Source organism: Castanea sativa, chromosome 1 (assembly GCF_040712315.1).
Source record: "Castanea sativa cultivar Marrone di Chiusa Pesio chromosome 1, ASM4071231v1".
In the NCBI taxonomy this organism is placed as follows: domain Eukaryota; kingdom Viridiplantae; phylum Streptophyta; class Magnoliopsida; order Fagales; family Fagaceae; genus Castanea; species Castanea sativa.
Window position 1 is genome coordinate 24,855,578 of NC_134013.1, and position 20,736 is coordinate 24,876,313.

The 20,736-nt window shown below is 33.6% G+C and overlaps 2 protein-coding genes across 3 annotated transcripts; both read left to right on the forward strand.

Moving 5' to 3' along the window:
- Positions 1-1,771: 1,771 nt before the first annotated feature.
- Positions 1,772-7,585, forward strand: LOC142622813 (protein trichome berefringence-like 7). Of its 2 annotated transcripts, none has more exons than XM_075796359.1 (3): positions 1,772-3,085; positions 4,802-4,960; positions 6,992-7,585. In XM_075796359.1, the coding sequence occupies exons 1-3, from the start codon at positions 2,271-2,273 to the stop codon at positions 7,287-7,289; spliced, it is 1,272 nt and encodes a 423-aa protein (XP_075652474.1). In that variant the 5' UTR covers positions 1,772-2,270; the 3' UTR covers positions 7,290-7,585. The 2 variants fall into 2 exon arrangements, with proteins under 2 accessions (XP_075652474.1, XP_075652475.1); XM_075796360.1 differs by having other exon boundaries at positions 6,975-7,102.
- A 10,866-nt stretch (positions 7,586-18,451) lies between these two features.
- Positions 18,452-20,341, forward strand: LOC142624189 (stearoyl-[acyl-carrier-protein] 9-desaturase 6, chloroplastic-like). Its single transcript, XM_075797756.1, has 2 exons — positions 18,452-19,111; positions 19,636-20,341. Exons 1-2 carry the CDS (start codon positions 18,500-18,502, stop codon positions 20,200-20,202), a joined length of 1,179 nt encoding a protein of 392 aa, XP_075653871.1. The 5' UTR covers positions 18,452-18,499; the 3' UTR covers positions 20,203-20,341.
- The last annotated feature ends 395 nt before the right edge of the window (positions 20,342-20,736 follow it).

The window sequence follows — 20,736 nt, forward strand, 5'->3', positions numbered from 1 at the left end:
TTTTGTCAACCAATAACAATGAATAACAACCTGCTATGTATGATTTGTTGTGAAAGTGTTGTGAAATTATTGTCGACATAACATTTCTCTAAATTTTTTGGTAGAACAAATTATTTTCAATAAATTTAGGAGAAAAAATTATACTTATATCAAAATTACAAAATAATTATCTATTCCCATGCATTGTGTGTGTCTACGACTAGTTACTTATTAATTTGGAAATAATGTCATTGCTAATGGAAAGAAGAGTTCTAACATTTTGTCTTTGGAGGATAAATTGATTTATTGTTGTAAAACCTTTGATGTTTCTTCTCTAGGCATTTTAGAGCAGAATGGATAATTCTTCTACTTGTTGTCATCCACTAAAAAAGCTAAATAATAAGTTTCATACAAAAAAGTCCTAAGAAATTTTTTTTAAAATCCTATTGATCAACAGCAACTGATATGTCTTTACCTGCACATCACTGTCTCCAATTGTACCATTATAGCCTGCAAAATATTGATGAATAATGCCTTCCTAAAATCCAAAAATTTCATCTTTAGTTTCTTTACAATTAAACCTGCTTTGGTCAAGTTAGAGCATCCTCAATGAGGTTGCTAAATTGACAAAAAAGTCAATTTAGCAACCAATTCTCCAAAACTTTGGCTGCAGCAAGCAGCTAAAGTTAAAAAAATTTAACTTTGAGCTACAGCCCATTGTAGCTCAAAACCTAAAACAAAAAAAATAATATTTTAATGTAGAGTGTTAAAAAAAAGAATTTTAATGTATTGATGGTTGTGATTATTGGTTATTGTGTTAGATATATTATTTTATTGTGTTGTTTATATTATTTTAATGTGTTGAATGTTAATATAAAATCTTTGCTGTATGGTGTATTATAAAGTGGGTTGTTAAAATAGAAAAAGTAATGTTTTGAGTTGGTAAAAGCTAAATTTTTTAGATCCTTTACTATAAATGCTCTTTTGGAATAATGTGACAAAATATACCCATTACATGTATGTGGTAGTCTCAAAGTTTGTAAAACATAATTCACATTAGACTATACCAAAATAAAAGCACACACATAAGCTCCATACTATAAAACAGAAACAATCCCACATTTGTCTCTCTCTCTCTCTTTGCCTTATTATGAAATGTATGGAAATATAAGATGTTCTTGCTTAGGCGAATGAGCTTTTTATATATATATAATATGTTAGAACAATATCCTATAAATTTTTTTTGCCAAATTGCAAATTACATCCTAAAGTTTGGGAGTGTTAAATTTTATGTTTTGAAGTTTTAAAATTTGAATTATATCGCTTGAAGTTCTATTCCATTTGCAAATGTAGTTTTTCCATTCATATTTTTTGTTAAGTTTCATATAAACTTACCACATGTATTAGTTCATCTAATAAAATTGATGAGATATTATTTTACTGGACAAACTAAACATGTGTGACAAGTTTATGTAACACTTAACAAAAAATATAGATGGAAGGATGTAAACAGAATAGAACTTTAGGAAATAAAATCTAAATTCCAAAGTTTCTAAGTATAAAATCTAAATCCCTCTAAATTTTAAGGACGTAATTTGTAATTTAAAATATTACATCACTCTATTTATTTATAAAAATATTGATCCAATAAAATTTCCACGCGTTTCAATCTCACATATCTTTTTTTTTTTTGTTGAGAATCACATATGTCGGACTCATTTCACCGACAAGATTCAAACGTCAATTAAAAGCTTTTGATATACACTTAAAACATAAAAGTACAGTTGTTTACGTTAGTTAAGAAATCAGTGTCCAAATCTAACTGAGAAACTAAGCAAGGAAGCTAATAGTACAAGCAAAGGCAGTATTTGACTAAATTGACCAAAACCACCTTCAAACTTCATCCACACTCCTCTTTGGAAGCTCATCCAGATGCAAGTTTTTTCCTTAATTCCCCAGTTGCTGAAACTGTAAGATTACTGCTTTGCCTTTTGAGCTTTATGGGTCTTCAACTTCACAATCTTTGGTCTTGATTTGATTTTATTCTGGTTAAAGTTGACATTCTGTGTTCTGTTGAAGTGTGTCCCTTTCTATGTTTCAAGTGCTTAAATCTTTGGTCTTGATTTGATCTTGTTCTGGTTAAATTGGCACTTAAATGTCTGTTTCACTTTTGTAGTTTTATCTGTGTGGGTATTTTCAGTTAACATGGATGGATTTATAATGTGAGATTACTTCATTTTTCTGATCAGTTTATGAATTAATCTGTGAGTAGTTTGTGGGGTGTTCAAAAGATGGAGATAGTGAGTAAGTTCAACTGGGACACATTTGGTCATTTCAGGCATTTCTACTTAAGGGGTTTCAGTTTTGGTGATAGAATGATAAAGGGTCCTTGTCAAATTTGGATCTTTGTATCCTTCAATACACTTTTTGCAACTGGCTCATTGATATTCTTCCTTTCAGCCATGTTATTTGGATATATGTATTTGTTTCCCACTTATAGCCCAGTCATCAATAGTTATGGGATTTCTGAGTCCATTGTGTCTAATGGCACATGCAATGTTTTAAATGGAAGTTGGATCCAAGATGAAAGTTACCCTCTATATGATGCCTCAAGATGTCCATTTGCAGAACATGGATTTAATTGCCTGGCGAATGGGCGGAAAGATAAAGGTTATGCAAAGTGGAGGTGGAAGCCAAAGAATTGTGATATTCAAAGATTCAATGCGCGAGCAATTCTTGAAAAGCTTCGCGGAAAAAGAGTGGTTTTTGTGGGCGATTCATTGAGTAGAACACAATGGGAGTCATTGATATGCATGCTTATGACAGGGGTAGAGGATAAGAGGGATGTATATGAAGTCAATGGCCAAAAGATCACTAAACAGATTAGGTTTTTAAGTGTACGATTTAGTTCATTCAATTTAAATATTGACTTTTATCGATCGGTGTTCCTGGTACAGCCTGGTCCTGTGCCAAGGCATGCACCAAAGAGGGTGAAGACAACACTAAGACTCGATACGATGGACAGTATCAGCAAAGAGTGGATTGATTCTGATGTTCTCATATTTAATTCAGGACACTGGTGGACAAGGACCAAGCTTTTTGAAATGTAAGTTACCTAGTATCCTCAGCATCGATGGCATTAAATCTTTCTATTAAAACGTATTTCAATTATGATTTTGTAAGCATTCTGATGTCAGCAACCTCTTAAGCCTTTTATATACGTGCATATGTGCATTCTACAATAATATGATATATTGACCTATCATTTCAGTCTTAAATTTAATTAATTTCAGTTACTAGTGATTTCTCATGGATCTTGCTTCATCCATAATTGATTACAAATTCATGTAACAGCATAACAAAAAGGTTGTAGTGCATTTTCATCATAATGAACTCATCTTAGAATCTTAGAGCTTTTCATGGGTTTAATTATTGGAAATTTAATGGAATTTTATGTGTTAGCATTCATTAGCAATATTTAAATAGAGGTAAAAACCTTGGTAATCAGGTGTCCAGGAAGGCTTCAAGTTGGGCTGGCAGTTCTAGTGTAGAATATCCTCAAAAACAACATTAACGAACCCTGGATTTGAATTAAATACTTTGGGATTTTCTTACATAGAGAGAATATCTCAAAATTTTCTTGTACAATTTAAGTAACCAATACCTAAAGCTTTAAGAGTCTTGTTGTGAATTATTGATGCTAGATGAATCTGTTAGGCCAATAAAAAAACTTAATTGTAGTTCCAATTTAGGCCATTCACTGAATGTATAGTACTTAGCTGCCATTGTAAGGAACTTCTGTTCAATGAACTGGATGGTTGGAGTAAAGGCCTGAGAGCATCAATCCAAAGTTCCAAACATGTATCATTGTTATAACATTGAAAAGGATTGATTTTTGAAAAGCATCCATTTAGAATTACCCCAATCAATTATCATTATTGTCAAAGACCAAGAAGCCAGTTATTCATTTGTAATTGGTTACTTTTTGCATCTTGGCGGTCAAGGATAGAGGTGCTAGAATGTATTTGTAGCCTCTTTGGTTATTGGGTCTTCAGACTGCACTTTTTCTTGGCATATAAAATCATTATTCATTATATATTTTTGTAAGTGTTACATGAACATAGTCACTTATTATTTATTTTTGGTGGCTATTTCAGTATATTTTTGTTTGGTATTAATTTTTAGGCTATTCTGTGCATAGGTGCTCACACGCACAGAGAGGCTGGGGCTTGGGTTTAGGGCTATAGCCTATAAGAAGAAATAGTTCTTAAGATTTAATAGGAAAGGGGATCATAATCTTGTAGATAGAGACATTCCTCATTGTAGAGGCAGGCACAATATTAAACCCAATAATATATTCGCACTTAACTTCACGATATCTCAAAGTATGAATGATTTTAGTAGAGCATTTTTAAAAGGAGATAAGATATATCTGACTTGGATTTAGCATGCATAATACGAGGTCAGTCATTTATTATTTTAGAAAAGACCTGTGACTCCAATCTTAGTGCTCCCCTAAATTGAACATACCCTTGAGCAATTCTCCCCATCCCCTCCCTTATTTTCACCCAGTCTAATACAGGTATTCATTTTGTTCAGTTAACATATGCTTGAGAAAGGGTCTTTGCTTCTGCATTACCTTCCTTTCCATGGCTGAACAAATTATTTGAATGATTTTTCTTTATAAACATATTATTAGATCTACATCAAACTTTTCATAAATTTGTCATTTAAAGCTTTCAGCTCAATCTTTTGTAATTAAGTTTGTCCTTTTCATAAATGCATATCATATGTAGAATGCTTCTAACATGTTTCCAGACAGGGGCTGGTATTTTCAGGTTGGTAATTCGCTGAAGCTTGGAATGCCACTGACTACGGCCTTTGGCAAAGCATTAGACACTTGGGCATCTTGGGTTGAGACTATGGTCAACAGCAATAGAACCAGTGTATTCTTCCGGACTTTTGAATCTTCCCATTGGAGGTGTGTTGCATAGTTAGTCACTGTATTTGCTGCCAATTTTATGTCAATAAGTTAATAACTTTTTTTTATTTGGGGGCCAACATGTTAATAGCCTTTTTGAGGTTGGCATAGAAAGTGGATTTACAGTCATATATATATTCCATGAATCTGTAACCTTTCACCTAGTTTGCTTGTCTTTAGCACAAAATGATTGTTTGATTGTTAGGATGTGATCGTTACTTAGGAATTTGGGATAGGAATTATTAATATCTGAGGATTCATGAAAATTTGATAGTTCGTTTGGCAGAATTTTTGAGAATTTCTATTTGAACGAACATCTCCATTCCCATCAAGAGTGAGAATTTTAATTCTCACCTTTTAGGTAGGAAATGTCAGTTCTCGTATAGCTTGTATTTGTGAGAATTACTATTGTGATCCGTTAATCCAACTTTTCACTTTTTCTTTCTTAAAACTAACTACATAGAGCTCATTTTAGAACAAAAATAGATTATTTCACCCAAATAAGATGTTTATTAATGTTCAGGGGTAATTTTGTCATTAAAAAAATTATCCATAATGATCAAATTATTGATTTTTTAGTAAAATAATATTTATAAGATTAATCACTAAAATTAATGTTTTTAAATATAGTGTTTTCTATAGTATGATATAAATTCAAATTTTGACTATATCCAAATAATATAAATGTCAACTCTTAGGAATTTAAAATCTTATGAGATTAAACTCTTAAGAATTTATAACTCTCAAGATTTGAATTTCTTAGCCACTGAACTGGCCCTTATTGTTCTTGGGTACTCAACTCAAGCATGCTGAAATTTTAGAACAGGTTTCTCAAACCTATTAACCCTAAATATCCTCCTTTTCATGGTAACCTGTCACTTTCTACTATGTTTATATTGGAACCCAGAAAGCCTACATGAAACATGAGACGGTGAGATATATCTGGACCTGCAGAGGTGATGATCATGTTAGTTTTGCGAAGTAACTCGTTACTCCCTTTCTAGAACTAGAGGAAGGAAATTCTATGTTTCAACCAAATATGGCTGGAAAGAATGAATTTCTTGTGACATGGCAGAGTAAGTTTCTTCTTTGTAGATACCACAGTCTTGACTCTTGAAGGACAACAACAACAAAGCAGCCGTAGTTTCAAATTTTTTGGGGTCGGGTATGGATCTTCAACAAGATTACTACTTCCTTAGTTGACATGTCCTTCTTAACTATTTCTACTATTGTTGTTTTTGGTCTTCCTCTGCATTTTCCCGTTCCCTCTACACGTTCCCAAACTATCTCAAGCGACTTTTCCTTATCTTTTCATCAATAGGGCTAGCCCTATCTTGAAGGAGGCGCTCCATAAAAAAAAAGTGCAAGATCTTGTACTAAAGTAATCCTCAGCCTACGGCAACAATTGCTACAAGGATCAATGCATTTATAAATCCACATACACATGCACATACATATAGATATATTGATAGTACATCCATACATCTATGTATATATATGCGTCCTAGCCAAATATAGAGCGTGTGCGTACACACAGATATAATGGGGCTAGTGTGAAATGAAAGGAAATTTCTTTTCTGGGTGAGGGTAGATAGCTATTCGACAGTTTGGAACCTCTGCTGTATGTTCTGATTTTTCTTAATGTTCTGTAAAAGTAACTCTGATGATGCTTCTGTGGTATCCTGAATCATATAACCCAAAATATTTTATCAAAGATCCCCCGGGAACTAGTTATGCATGGCTTTCTTTTTTTGATAAGTAACTAGTTATTCATAGTTTCTTATTGATTTAATAATATAATTTCCCATGAATGTACCACTAGTCATACTTCTATGGTGTTCTATTTCATAGAATTGATTTATCATAGATTCCTCTGAACGTGTGTTGTCTAGCTTTACTATGATGCTGTTTCTCCTCCTAAAACCATTAGTTTCTAATGCCCCATTGATGCATGTGATGTAGCCCAGGTTAACCTGCTAATAAGCCTTTGCAAAAACTTTGACTGATAAAACAGATTCTTGTGTGTGTCAGTGGTAAACACCGGAATTCTTGCAAGGTGCCTAAACTACCTTCATCAAGATCTCATGGAAGGGACCGAAGCCCAATTTCAGATGTCATAATCAAGGTTGTGAAGAAAATGACAATTCCTGTAACAGTTCTCCATGTTACTCCAATGGATGCATACCGGAGTGATGCACACGTGGGCACTTGGAGTGATAATCCATCCGTGCCTGATTGTAGCCATTGGTGTCTGCCTGGGGTACCTGATACATGGAATGAAATTCTCTTATTACACTTGCTGTCCAAAAATGGGGTTCCCCTCCAATGAACAATAGAAGTTGCATGCTTTGTTTCCTTCTCTTGCATCTAGCATTGATTCTAAGCTCTCTTGGTTGGCACGGTTTCTCAATTCACTTGGGACTTGGGGGTTGGAGAAATTGTACTGGGTTCCCTGTTTTTACCCATTTAGGAAATTCTTTCATTTGTCTGTTTATTTTTTCATTGGCAGTTGCTGAATAACCAAACCTAGTTTGAGATTCAACTGCGTGTTGCAATAGAAATTAAATTTCTTACATGTGAAAGTTCTGAAGCATTATTTTATATAAAAAAAAAGAGCTTCTATACTGTACATGTGCAAATTTTGTTCATTTGGCAATTAATCTTTGGCGAAAATACCATTTTGGTCATAACATTTTGGGGTTACGATCGGTTTGGAACATTTTGGTAGCACGGTTTTTGTTATTTTGAATTTGCAGTCAATTTGGTTCTTACTGTTAACTCACTAACGGAAAATAACTATATAATAAATGGTATGCACATGTGGCACGCTAATAAAATATTAAAAAAAAATAAAATTAAAAATTCACAAGCTCTTCCTACAGTTTCTTCGCAACCAAGCACTTCCTTAGAAACACCCATATCAACCTAGCTTTTCTTACCCTCTCAAGTGATACCTTTTCTTATCCTCTCAAGTCACCCACCGGCGAAAAGAAGCACAGAAGTTATTGACACCCATATCAACCTGGCTTTTCTTACCCTCTCAAGTGATAGCTTTTCTTATCCTCTCAAGTCACCCACCGGCGAAGAGAAGCACAGAAGTTATTGACGTTAACCATAAACAAATTGATAAGCACAGAAGTTGTTGAGGTTAACCATAAACAAATTGACAACCAAGCAATGAAAACGATTGAACCCAGAAGAAAAGAAATAGTCTAATACTAAACGCAATTTAAAATGAAGATTTAGCAAAGCAAATGATTTATCCTAAAGTTCAAGTCCCTCATTGAATTGAAAAGTAAGAAATAAAGAAAATGACACTTTCCTTGAGCCACACATTGAAGTGAAACTCACAGATTTGGGACAAAGACCAATGCGAAACAACATTTCCTGCATCGCAAAAGCTACCTTAGCCTACCATATAAAAACCAATGAAATCCAAATCATTCCAAACACACCCTCTAACATGAATTGAATCAAATCCAACAATAAAACACAAAGTTAACAAAAACCCAGAAACACAAACTCAAAAAATTCATAGATTTGTGAGTGGGTAAAGCATTTTAGTCATGGTTTTACTATATATAGGAAAAGAATAAGTTAATCAAGTAGCTCGTGAACAAGCATGAGCTTGCTCGGCAAGTAAATGAAATAAGCTTGAACGTGTAATCTTGTTTGATAATGAACTCGAGCTGGGTTCGTATTTGAAATAAAATTAAATGAATGAGTGTAAACATTTAATACTTGGCTACCATCAATCAAATTTACTGAAGTTAAGGGCTGTGGCAGCCTTGCATTAATGTTAATTGGTGCTAATTTTATGGCAAAAGTGACGTTGGGTGGAACTTTGTCACACAGCAAGCAAACTTTGATCTCACAAGGATCTATTGACATCAACTAGGATCTATTGATCTCACAAGTATTCCAAGCTCTTTTGTTACACGTTGAATGGATTTAAATTGATGTGCAATCACACCTTTTGCCCTCCAATCCTCTGGTACTACTTATTTTCCCTTTCCTGGTTGCCTCTTTTTTCAGTAATATTGGTTCACAAAGAAAGAGGGAAACACTTAAAAATTGTTCCAATCGTGGTCAGTAATGGGCTTATTCAATCAAATGGCTTCTGGGTCTTTCTTGCACCTATGGGTGGACCCTGCTGTTAGATTTTTGTTGACCCAATTTGCTGCTCTTGTGTTGATGCAGACCAGACAAATGGGATGTGCTATGGTTTTGAGATTGGCTTCACTGGCTGGGCCAAGATGGCTTCTTTACACACTTGTCTTTTCCTTTTTGGGTCAGCCATATAAAATAGCCCATTGGTATTTTGTCAAAGTATTCATGGACCCTTCTAAAGCTAATTTCAAGTCTTAATTCATTTGGGTAACGGGCCAATCTGAATAAGTCTTTGGGTTGGGAATCTGAGTCTCAGGATTAGTAAGAATTAATGGGCTTTTGAGTAATAAATTCGGCTCGCCCAATCTAATAAGTTCTGGTGTTTATTTTCAAGGATGTTGGGCTTTGAGCTTGTTGGGCTGTTGTAACTCTAATACCAGTTTGGCACATTTGAAATCTGCTTTTAGTTTTATTAATTTTTAAATAATTATTCCAAAATTAATTTTCAAATATTATTTTCAAATATTTTTATGTTGAAAAGATAGTTAATGTCTAAGATCTACAAAACGAAGGACACGTGTGAGTGTAAATTTTTCAAGAATGTCCACATTTTACATACTGAGTGAGAATGTGATCACTCTTTTTTTTTTTTTTTTGGGGAAATAAGAATGTGATCACTCTTGGATGTGAAGTAATTGTGGTCCATAATTTAAGGTATGAAGAAAGAGTCCCACTCTTACCAACCTGCTTCCATAAGCGATAAGGTTACTGATGGCATGCATTGAGGTCTAAAATAATTCACGTTTGCTTCAATGCATATTAATCCTTGTCTTTGCCCCTTCTGTTTTCCCTTTATATTAGCATTATCAGGTAACGATATACCTATCAAACGTAAATATCTTGATGGAAAGAAATAAGCTTCAGAAAAAAACAAAAAACAAATGGAAAGAAGTGTTTTCCAATGCAAACAAACCATACCAATTCTTAGAATGGAGTTCAAGTCACTAAAAACTTGCTACGAATTCTAACTAGAAAATTAATCCAAACACTCGCTACAAATAGGAGCTCAATTCCTACCCATTTAGCAACAACTCAATCTATCAACTCCTTAAGCTATCTATTGACACTAAAATGGGCTCTCCTCAAAACAATGACTTCAACGCCCCACGTTTCCCTCCACCACCACCCCCATTTCGCCCAAGAGCTCCGCCGCCACCACCACCATCGCCACCATCAGACAATCATCCCACAGTAATAGTCATTGTGTTCATCTCATTTGGAAGTCTTTTCTTCTTCGCATTCCTTGCGGCTGCTCTCTTTTGTTTCCTCAAGAAGAAGAAGAAGAAGGCAGTTCAAGAAGTCGAAATTATTCACGTAGATGAACATAAGAACGTTAAGGGGGCTATCATACCAGGTCCCCATGGAACAGAGTCTGTGATATTGTCAGTTGAGGATGATGTGCATATTGATGAAGTGATTGCCAAAAAAGAGAAGTTTGGTCATGCAGGTTTGCATGCTAAGTCTGCCCAAGGCGAATCTGGATCGACAAACAAAGAGAGAGGATCATCTTCTTCTAGCTTTGATCAGCAACAATTTGACAAAAGCCTTGACCACAAGTCAATTACACCATCCTAAGGACCTTATGCTCATGTCCGAATATGACTCTCAACGAAATTGCATTACTTGCAAATTATGTGATATATATGTTGTCGTTCATTTTATTCGTTCTCTTTGATTTGAAAATTATAAAAGTTGCAGGCTTGCATTCCAGCACATGCAGCAACAATTGAATAAATAAAACTTGCACTGAACAGTGTCTTATATCTTTCTATTGTATATATAAAGGAGAATGATACTGACTAAACTTGAAGAAGGAAGGGCATTTTTATTTCTAGTTCAACTTTCCCTTTTATTTATGGTGAGCTATAGTTATAAGTCGTGTGATGTCTTCAAATGCAAGGGTATTAATTAAAAACGAGCCTGTTATTTCACTAGTTGCCTTTTTTTTTTTAAAAAAATTTTAAATTGAATACTGCTCTAAGCCTCTAATTGCTTTTAGTAGAACGTTTTGAAGGATCTTAATAGACTATTTATGCAACTATTTATGATTTTTTTTCCCACTATTTTATTTGATTACATATTGTTTTTTGAATTAAAAAATCATAAAATAAAGAATAATAAAGTTCTACTTTTATCAAATTTCTATTGCACACCTTTAGTGCGATGATCACTCCATAAGTATAAGTACTTGTGGAGTGTAGGAGGCAAGGGAGTTGTGATTCAAGTCTATAGGAAGAAGATTCACATATATATACACTTAGATTAGATTAGAGTATAATTTTTATTTTGTATATAAAAAAAATAGATACAGGTATTAATTGTCAGATACAATCTAGAGGTATATTAATTATGAGCTCATTTTGCACCCAAAAAAATAAATCATTTCAATTATTTTTTTTTGAGAGAAAGATAAGAAAGTTTATTGATGCACTAAATCAAATTGAAAAACATCATCTAAACCACTAGGTAGATCTTCTACCCAAATAGTAGTGTCTGCAAATAGAACTGCTTGTCTAGCAAGGGCATGGACAAGCTTATTACCCTCCCTCTTTACATGCTTAAAAGTAGAGCTATATAAACTGGAACGTAGGGAGTGAATTTCCCCTATAATATGACCAAACATCTAAGATTTGCTCCCTGGCTATTGGTGGCCTGAATGACCCGTAGACTGTCACCCTCAAAACACAACCTAAAAAAAAAAAAAGGCTTAATTCTTGGGCAAAAGAAACAGCACGGCTGCACGCCAAAGCCTTTGCAAGCTCCACGTACAGTATGAGGCATCCTAATCCTTTTACTTAAAGCTGCAATAGAATTACCGTTAGAGTCACGAACAGCAATTCCAATACTAGCAACCCCATCATTCTCAAAGAAGGCAGCATCAAAATTGGCCTTGTAAAAAACTATATATACGAGGACCCTTCTTGTGAATGTCAAAAAACTCCATCACTGAATCCTTTGCTTGTCTACTGACCTCGTGGAGAGGCCACGCTGGCTGTTTCTTCCCGAGCCTGTTCCTTCTCTGCCATAAACCCCAAGCAATAGTGGAGAACCAAGCTACATGAAAAACCGAACCTCTGTCCAGTACCGTTTGAAAGAGATCCATAAATGATCGGTACTGTTTCTGGTAGAGCAAACAGATCAAGCTACGTTCTGATTTCCACACCGATTGAGCTTCTTCACACAGCCATAGAGCATACATATTTGTTTCTTGGTAATCATCACACAGAGAGCAAGTCTCATCCACGGGAACCTTCCTCTTGCGTAAATTATGCTTGGTTGGTTTGTTTCTTGGTAATCATCACATAGATATGTATCGTTTAGGCGAAATGTGGAATATACGGAAATCTACTACTGTTTTGAAAAGAAGTAGCAATCTATCACTTTTTTGATACTCGAGTTCATTGTTATTCGAGTTTAAACTCGAGTACCATTGAAAATTTTTGAAAATTTTAATGGTACTTGAGTTCATGAAACTCGAGTTTCATAAAAAAGAATTTGATTATTTTAAAGGCTATTTTTTCAAAGAACTTGAGTTCCATGAACTCGAGTACCATTTAGAACTCGATTTCCTCAAACTCGAGTACCAAAAAAATAGTAGATCTTTACATATTTCTGAAATAGTGGTATATTTATATATATTTTTTCATGAACAGTGGTAGAAGGCCATTTTGACCCTATTTTTGCTTTATTTTGATTTAGAGAAGTATTTCTTAAGTGGGGTCAATATGTTTCAACACTATGTTTTGGTGGAAATGAAAAACATTCGGAATGACTCATCTCCTATATTTGGTTGCTAATATTTTAACTTAAAACAAAAATCCTTAAAAAAAAAAAAAGGAAAAAAAGAAGAAGCATGTATATAAATTTGTGTGTGTAGAGGGATATGAAGAAAGTTAATGCAAATAGAAGTATAGAAAGTATTCGTCATGGAAACTATATTGTCAACGTTTAAGCCCCGACATACTGATTAATTTGACGAATAAAAATCTTCTATACCATTTTTTGTGTTCATTTTATGTTTAACGAATCATAGTTTGCCATGTATTTGTTTAATTTTCCTTTTAAAATAATCAAAGTTTAAAATGAAAAAAATAAACACATGACAAGTTGTAATTAACATAACACAAAAAATGGTACAGAAAATTTGTATTCAGTACCGTTACATTTTCTCTTAGGCAAAAGATAATATAATGAGTGACGAAAAAAAGTAATTAATAAGAAAAATAATGTTAGGCTATCATAAGCAAGGGCCAAGTAAGTGTATCTTGCGTTATTAAACAATTAAATTTGTCTATATACCCAAACTAATATACATAGAACTAAATCCATAACAATAAATACATCAACCAATATCATATAATATTTTTAATAATAATATTGTAAGTGCACAATTTGTACCCGGACCCAAAACGAGTGATGGGCTCAGGCCCAAAGAGCCTTATACAATGAAATTTGTAGAGTATGGGTTTGAAACCTAGGTTAGGGATATTGGAAAGTTGATAAACAGGCTAGAATGCCGCAGTCTATGCAAGTAATAGATGAATGTGACAAAAAACCTACTCGGATGTAAGCCGAGGACAATTTGTATAGCTTTTCTTTTTCTAAGCAAAAGATTATAATTTTTAGTTTAAAAAAGAGATCCCCCTCTTCTTTCCTTTCTTGTCCTCTTATATCTTTCTTCTTCTTCTTCCCTGTTTCATCCACGTGTAACACAGATCTTCCTCCTAGATACTTGTCCCATCTACCACCTTCTTAAAGTCTTCAAATAATAGCTGGAAGGCTGGATACTACTGTTCAGAAGTCATTTCTCCATTAATGCAGTCAGGGAGGTAGATGCAGGGCCTTTAATGGGGTAGTAGCAGCTTTTTCCTCAGATATTTCTCCCACGTTCCTGCTTCTAACGGGTGCTTGGATCACGCCTTTACCCAACAGACCTTCCAGAATTCAGTCTCTAAGCCCTTTAGCAAGTCCCATGGCCTTTACTGGGCCTGTTCGAGGAGATACTCCACCTCGGACTACTCCTCGGACCATTGTAATGCGGACTAATCTGTGGGCCCAGAAGACTCTGATTGAACAGACTTATACCAACTAACTAGGCCCAAGGCCCAAACGTGCCTTCAAGCATTTTTACCCCCCACAAATATAATTGTTACTTATTTCAAGGCCGGCTTAAGATATTGTGGGGCCTAAAACGATAACTTTAAGTGAGATTTATTCTTATATTTTGAATATTAATAGAATATTTATTTAAAATTTGGTTTTTTTATTTAAAAAGCGATAACTTTAAGTGAAATCTATTATTATATTTTGAATATTAATAAAATATTTATTTAAAATTTGGTTTTTTTATTTAATAAACACTATTTATTGAATGAAGTAACTAAATACTAAAAAAATATGATTGAAAAGTTTAATAAAGTTATATATTTCATATTTCTAAATAGAATTTGAGTATAAATTTATTTACTTTTGTAAGATTAATGAGTTCTTTTAATATTTATGTATGAGAGATTGAATGATTGATCTATCCAATGAAAATATTTTTCTTTAACTGATTTTTCATTGATAAAAAACTACTTTTTATTTATTGGTGATTATTTAGGACTTAATTAATACTTCCATTGATATAAGAACATCTCTATTAGTAAAAATTTTGGGGCATTTTTTCATTTGGGGCCTTAGGCAGTTGCCTATTTGGCTCAATGGTTGAGCCGCACTGACTTGTTTTTTTTTAATCTAATAGGGCATGAGAATAAATTTAATTATACTAAACTACATTTTCCGCTGTCTCAATTTTCTTTTCAACCAAATAAATTTTTTTTCCATTTTCTTACTTTTCCGTTCTTAAAACTAAACACATATTAAAGAAAATTAAATCTCTTTTATACTCCCACTTCTTTATCCATTATCTATTTTTTATCCTCTTATTTTTCCACCCCTTCAACCAAATGGACCCGCTTGAAGTTGAGGAAGTAAATTAATGCATCTTCAACAAGTAATGTAACTTTTGTGCGAAAATTTAATGCAGTTGGTTAATATGATATGTATCAGCTCTAATAATAATTCGTGTCCAAAATACGTAAAATTTTTCTAGCGTGCAAGTAAGAATAATTTTTAAAGTGCAAAGATTGTCATCTTTGGTGCACCGAACAAAGATTAGGCAACCCAAATTTGGGTTAACCTACCTACTTGAACAATTTTCAAGGACACTGGAGATGTTTAACAAGCTTTTTTTTTTTTCATATTAAATAGCAAGACCCTTTAAAACAGCGTAATAATATGTTTGATTTAAGGACACTGGCTTGTTATTAATTTTGTTGCTTTCCTCTTCCCACACACACACACACATATATATATATATATATATATATATATATATATATATATATATATTTATATATATTTTTATTTTGTTGCTTTCCATATATATAGTTTGAGTTCTAGTTATATTTACTGTAACTTTAAATAATATTAAACTACATAATAATTTTTTTTATGCGAATTTCAATAAATTCACCGTTGGATTATATTTCTTTATATATTCTTCATGTTTTAAAACTTCAAAATGAGATCAATAATTATCTCATCTATAAAATGTTTAAATCCCAAATTTTAGTATTTTAAAACTATGCTTAAAATATGAATTTATGGATCAAATAGTAAATAAAAATTCGATTAGATAAAATTTGATATAAGTGTTAAGATTTTATAGAACTTGTAATATAACAGTAGTATTTTGAATGCAAAATTGGGAATGCCTAAAAGTAATACCCAAGTATTTGTTTGGACGCATTTTCTTTATTAAAGTTTTATTTGTTAAAAATTTGTTAGAGCATATTGCTTTGCTTTGTTTCAAATTTTTATTGAAAAAAAAAAAGAAGAAGAAGAAAGAGAGAAGGGAAAGTAAATATTTATGCACGAAAAATGTAGTGTGGCATTGAAGATCACCAAAAATGAATATTTTGAAAAATGTGCATTATAGCTCATAATTGAGCATTTTTATTAGAATTTAACATGTACACTTAGCCCTCGTTAATTTGGGGATGAAAAAAATATAGTTTTAGAATATTTATTCATTTCCCTTCTTTGAGAGTTTTAATGGAGGAAAAGGAAAAACCATTCACATGTAAGTTGTTTTTACTATCATTTACATGTAAATTTTAGTAGGAGGGAATGAAATGAGTATGAGGAAATTCTCACTCCTCTCTATAACCTAAAGCCTCAATTTTTTTCATTCTTCCAAAATTAGGAGGAATCATAGAGAATGAAATTAAGTTTAACGAAATTTTCACTAAAACTCCCAAAACACCCCATATATTTAGCCATTTATTTTAAAATATGGATCTAATAGTAATATTGTAATAAAATTATTTTATTCATTTCTCTCCATGTTACTCCAAAATAATTATATTTACCTTTTATTTCTTTCAATTCTTTTATTTTAAAACATCTAAACAATAATAATATTACTTAATTAATTTCATTCTATAATTTTAAAAAAATTTCATTTCATTCCATTGCCATATAATTTACTCATTTTATTTTATTTTATTTCATTCATTTTTAAACTCTCAAACGAAGCATTAGACACTCGTTAATTGAGATGAATCTTCAAGAGGTTTATGAGTTTTTTTTTTTTAAAATTTTTTATGTGTGGAGACAATAGGTTTATGAGAGATTTTTACTACCGTTAATTATACGACAAGATATCGTTAAGCATTCACAGTGGTAGTGCTAAAAAATTTAACTTTTAGCAACTCAGAAAAATACTTTATCTGTTTTAAAACTTCGCTTTACAATACACCTAATATCAAATGTTTTATTTTTTTACCACTTCATTTAAATATAATTTTTTTTATTCTTCCTCTATTTCTTTCTCTCTCCTTTTCTTCCTGTTTGTGAACAACCAATAAAGCCACACCCACCACTAGCCACATCCACCACCAGCAAACCCAATACCACCACCACCATTGCCACCCATAACTCCCACAAATCGAAACCCCTAGCCAAAACCAAATCACAACCCACAACCACCACAAATCATGGCAAACCCAACCTATCAAAACCTACTATTGTGTTGAACCCAACCCAGCTACCAATGCACAACAACCTACAGCGAAACCCACCCACCACCACCACCACCACCACCAACCGAACCCACTCACAAGTTGCCGCCACCACCATAGCCACAAGCCAAAATCAAACCAAACTCCACCACAAAATCCCACCTTTCAAACCTAAACCCAAATCTCCAATCCTTAACAAAATCAAACAAGCAGTAGGAAAGAGGGAGATTTTTAGCCATAAACAAAACAAAAGAAATTAAAAAAAAAAATTAACAAAGATATAAAGAAGGAAAACATAAGCTTCAACCCTCTCTTGGGTCTTGGTGGTGGTGGTGGTAGTGGTGGCGGTGCTGCTGCCGCATGTCACCACTCTCTATGGTGGCCCTTTCATGAGCTTCGGCCATGAGTCTTGCTTAAGTTCGAGAGAGAGAAAGAAGGAATAAAAAATAATAGTAATTTTTAATTTACCTTGCGGTTACAGTGAACTGGTATTGATACCATTTTACTTTAGTTTACTTGCTAAAAATTTTAACTTTACTATCGTCAATGTAGCATGTTTTTTGGTATGTTTTTTTTTGTTATGCTTGTTTTTTGGTAAGTTGAGTGCTAAAATAGTTTTTTAGCAATTTTAGCACAACTATCGTGAGTATTCTTTGTTGTTACCAAATAAATGCGCTGTCGAGTACTAGCAAATCACACAAATTTTCTGATAAAAAAAAAAAAAAAAAATCACACAAATGTCGATGAATGATGATACAGAATACAGAGACACCCACAGAATCATCCTATTTTGTGGTTCCTAATAATTCTTTCCCCCTGCCTCTCAAAACCGCTGCACCCACTGTTTTCACTTTCTAAATCTTGCAACTCGTGTGCTTCTATATTTCAACTACCCAAAATACCCTTTATACCCTTTTATACTCTATTACTACCTTTAATTTTTTTTTTCTTTTACTAACTAGTTAAAAATCAAAATACTTATTTTTTTTCCCGAATTAAAATGAAAAAAAAACATACAATAATTAATCAAGGTGAAGATGTCGCAATTCAACGGCTACCAAAATTATTCTATAAACGTAGCTGTTTTGGAAAAGATTAATTTGAAAAATTGAGTCCATTGTAAAATCATCCTAAACATTTTTAATTACCAAATCTCTACAGAATGGCATTACAGTAATTAAGAGAGAAAAAAGAGGCCAAAGTATTAGTCTCCAATACTATAAATAAACCAAGTAGGGCATCTCATTCCAAAGTGTGACACTCCCACAATAGCAGCAGCAAAGTCAAAAGAAAACAAATACAAATGCAATCCTCACAGTCAATCCACATGTTCAGCACCCAAAATCTTTCATGGGTCCCACTCTTGATACAACCTACAAACGCCGTCAGATTGCGGCGGTCACCACCACCGATCACGGCGGTCAGTGCTGCAACAGCAACAATATCACTACCTCAAAGAAGGGCTCACACAATGCCACCTGAAAAGGCAGAAGTGTTCAAGTCACTGGAAAATTGGGCCACAAAGTCAGTGCTGCCATTGTTAAAGCCCGTGGAGCAATGCTGGCAACCCCAGGACTTTGTACCGGACCCGGCACTGCCGTTCGAGGATTTTAAGGACCAGGTGCGGGCCCTACGAGATCGGACGGCTGAGCTTCCTGATGAGTATTTTGTGGTGCTGGTTGGTGATATGATCACCGAGGAGGCACTGCCCACGTATCAGACCATGATTAATACGCTTGATGGGGTTAGGGATGAGAGTGGAGCTAGCCCTGACCCGTGGGCTGTGTGGACTCGGGCTTGGACTGCGGAGGAGAATAGGCATGGGGATTTGCTGAAGACCTATTTGTATTTGTCGGGTCGGGTCGATATGTTGATGATTGAGAAGACAGTGCAGTACTTGATTGGAGCTGGAATGGTGAGTGCTCACTACTGGAACAACCTTCTTGTGCTTTAATATTATTTTTTTAATTAAAAAAAAAAAACATTATACATTTTCAATTTTTCATACTAAATTTTTACCCCAATTTTCTCAAATTGTATCAATATTTCCTATATTTTTTTAAAAAAATAAAATTATATATGGGAATTATGGTTTTTCATTACAATACTGAGGATAATTTTGTAATTAAGATTTATTTTTTCTAAATGAATGTTGTAGCTTTTTATTTGTTCCTCAAAAAAAAAAAAAAAAAAATTAGCCAAGGTTAATTTCGAATAAACATATAATTTTTATTAAATTGAGAATCAAATTATATAGATAGATTAAAAAAAAAAAAAGAATTAAATAAGATGGGAATTGAGTTTTTTCATTACAATAATTAGGGAAAATTTCGTAATTTTATCTGATTTTCTTCTCAATTAATGTTCAATTTAGCAGTAATTTGAGATGGAAAAATATATAATTTTGATTATTTAGTAATTGATTATTTAAAATTATAGGATCCTGGAACGGAGAACAACCCGTACTTGGGGTACGTGTACACGTCATTCCAAGAAAGAGCAACATTCGTGTCGCACGGGAACACAGCCAGGTTAGCTAAGGAGAGCGGCGATCCAGTACTAGCACGCATATGCGGCACGATTGCATCGGACGAGAAACGCCACGAGAACGCGTACGTCAAGATCGTCGAAAAGCTCTTGGAAGTGGACCCCACCGGTGCCATGCTGGCAATCTCCGATATGATGAAGAAGAAGATCACAATGCCTGCGCACTTGATGTACGATGGGCGGGACCCACGCCTCTTTGAGCACTTCTCTGGTGTGGCCCAGCGTTTGGGGGTTTATACGGCCGATGATTATGCCGATATTTTGGAGTTTTTGATCGGACGGTGGGGATTGGAGAAGTTGAAAGGGTTGAACGGTGATGGGAGACGTGCGCAGGATTATGTGTGCGCGTTAGCGCCTAGGATTAGGAAGCTGCAGGAGAGAGCTGATGAGCGTGCAAGGAAGATGGAAAAACACAAGGTTAAGTTTAGCTGGATTTTCAATAAGGAGCTACTTTTGTAAATATGAATCAATGAGTATTGTTATATGTTATAGCATTTTCGCACTAGATTTTATAACAAATCATCTTCGGTGATAAGTTAAGTTGTTACCGGATCTTCTTTGAGTTGTGATAATGCTATGAATGTGAAATTAATCTAAAGATGTTCGCATGTTGCTATATCAAATTGTGATGTTAGATTATTGTAATGCAATGCAACATTCAAGTAATCACATTAAAGCAATATAACATTACCTTGTTTGGTTCACTTCAAGTGAATCACTTGTTATGTTACGTGATATTCCAAAAATGTAACATTGTAATAATAAACAATTTAGAATGAATTTTTACAAATGTCCTTTTAAAATAACCAAGCAAAATTATATTTTTAATAAAAATCATCTAATAACTAAACAAAAAGTTTTACTTTCCTCTATTTTTTCACCAACCAAACATCTACCAAAAAATAAAATAAAATAAGGCAATTTATTTTCACTTTCGTGCAGTTTCATACCAACCAAACAACTTAGATTCAACAAAATTTTCAATCTAATTTC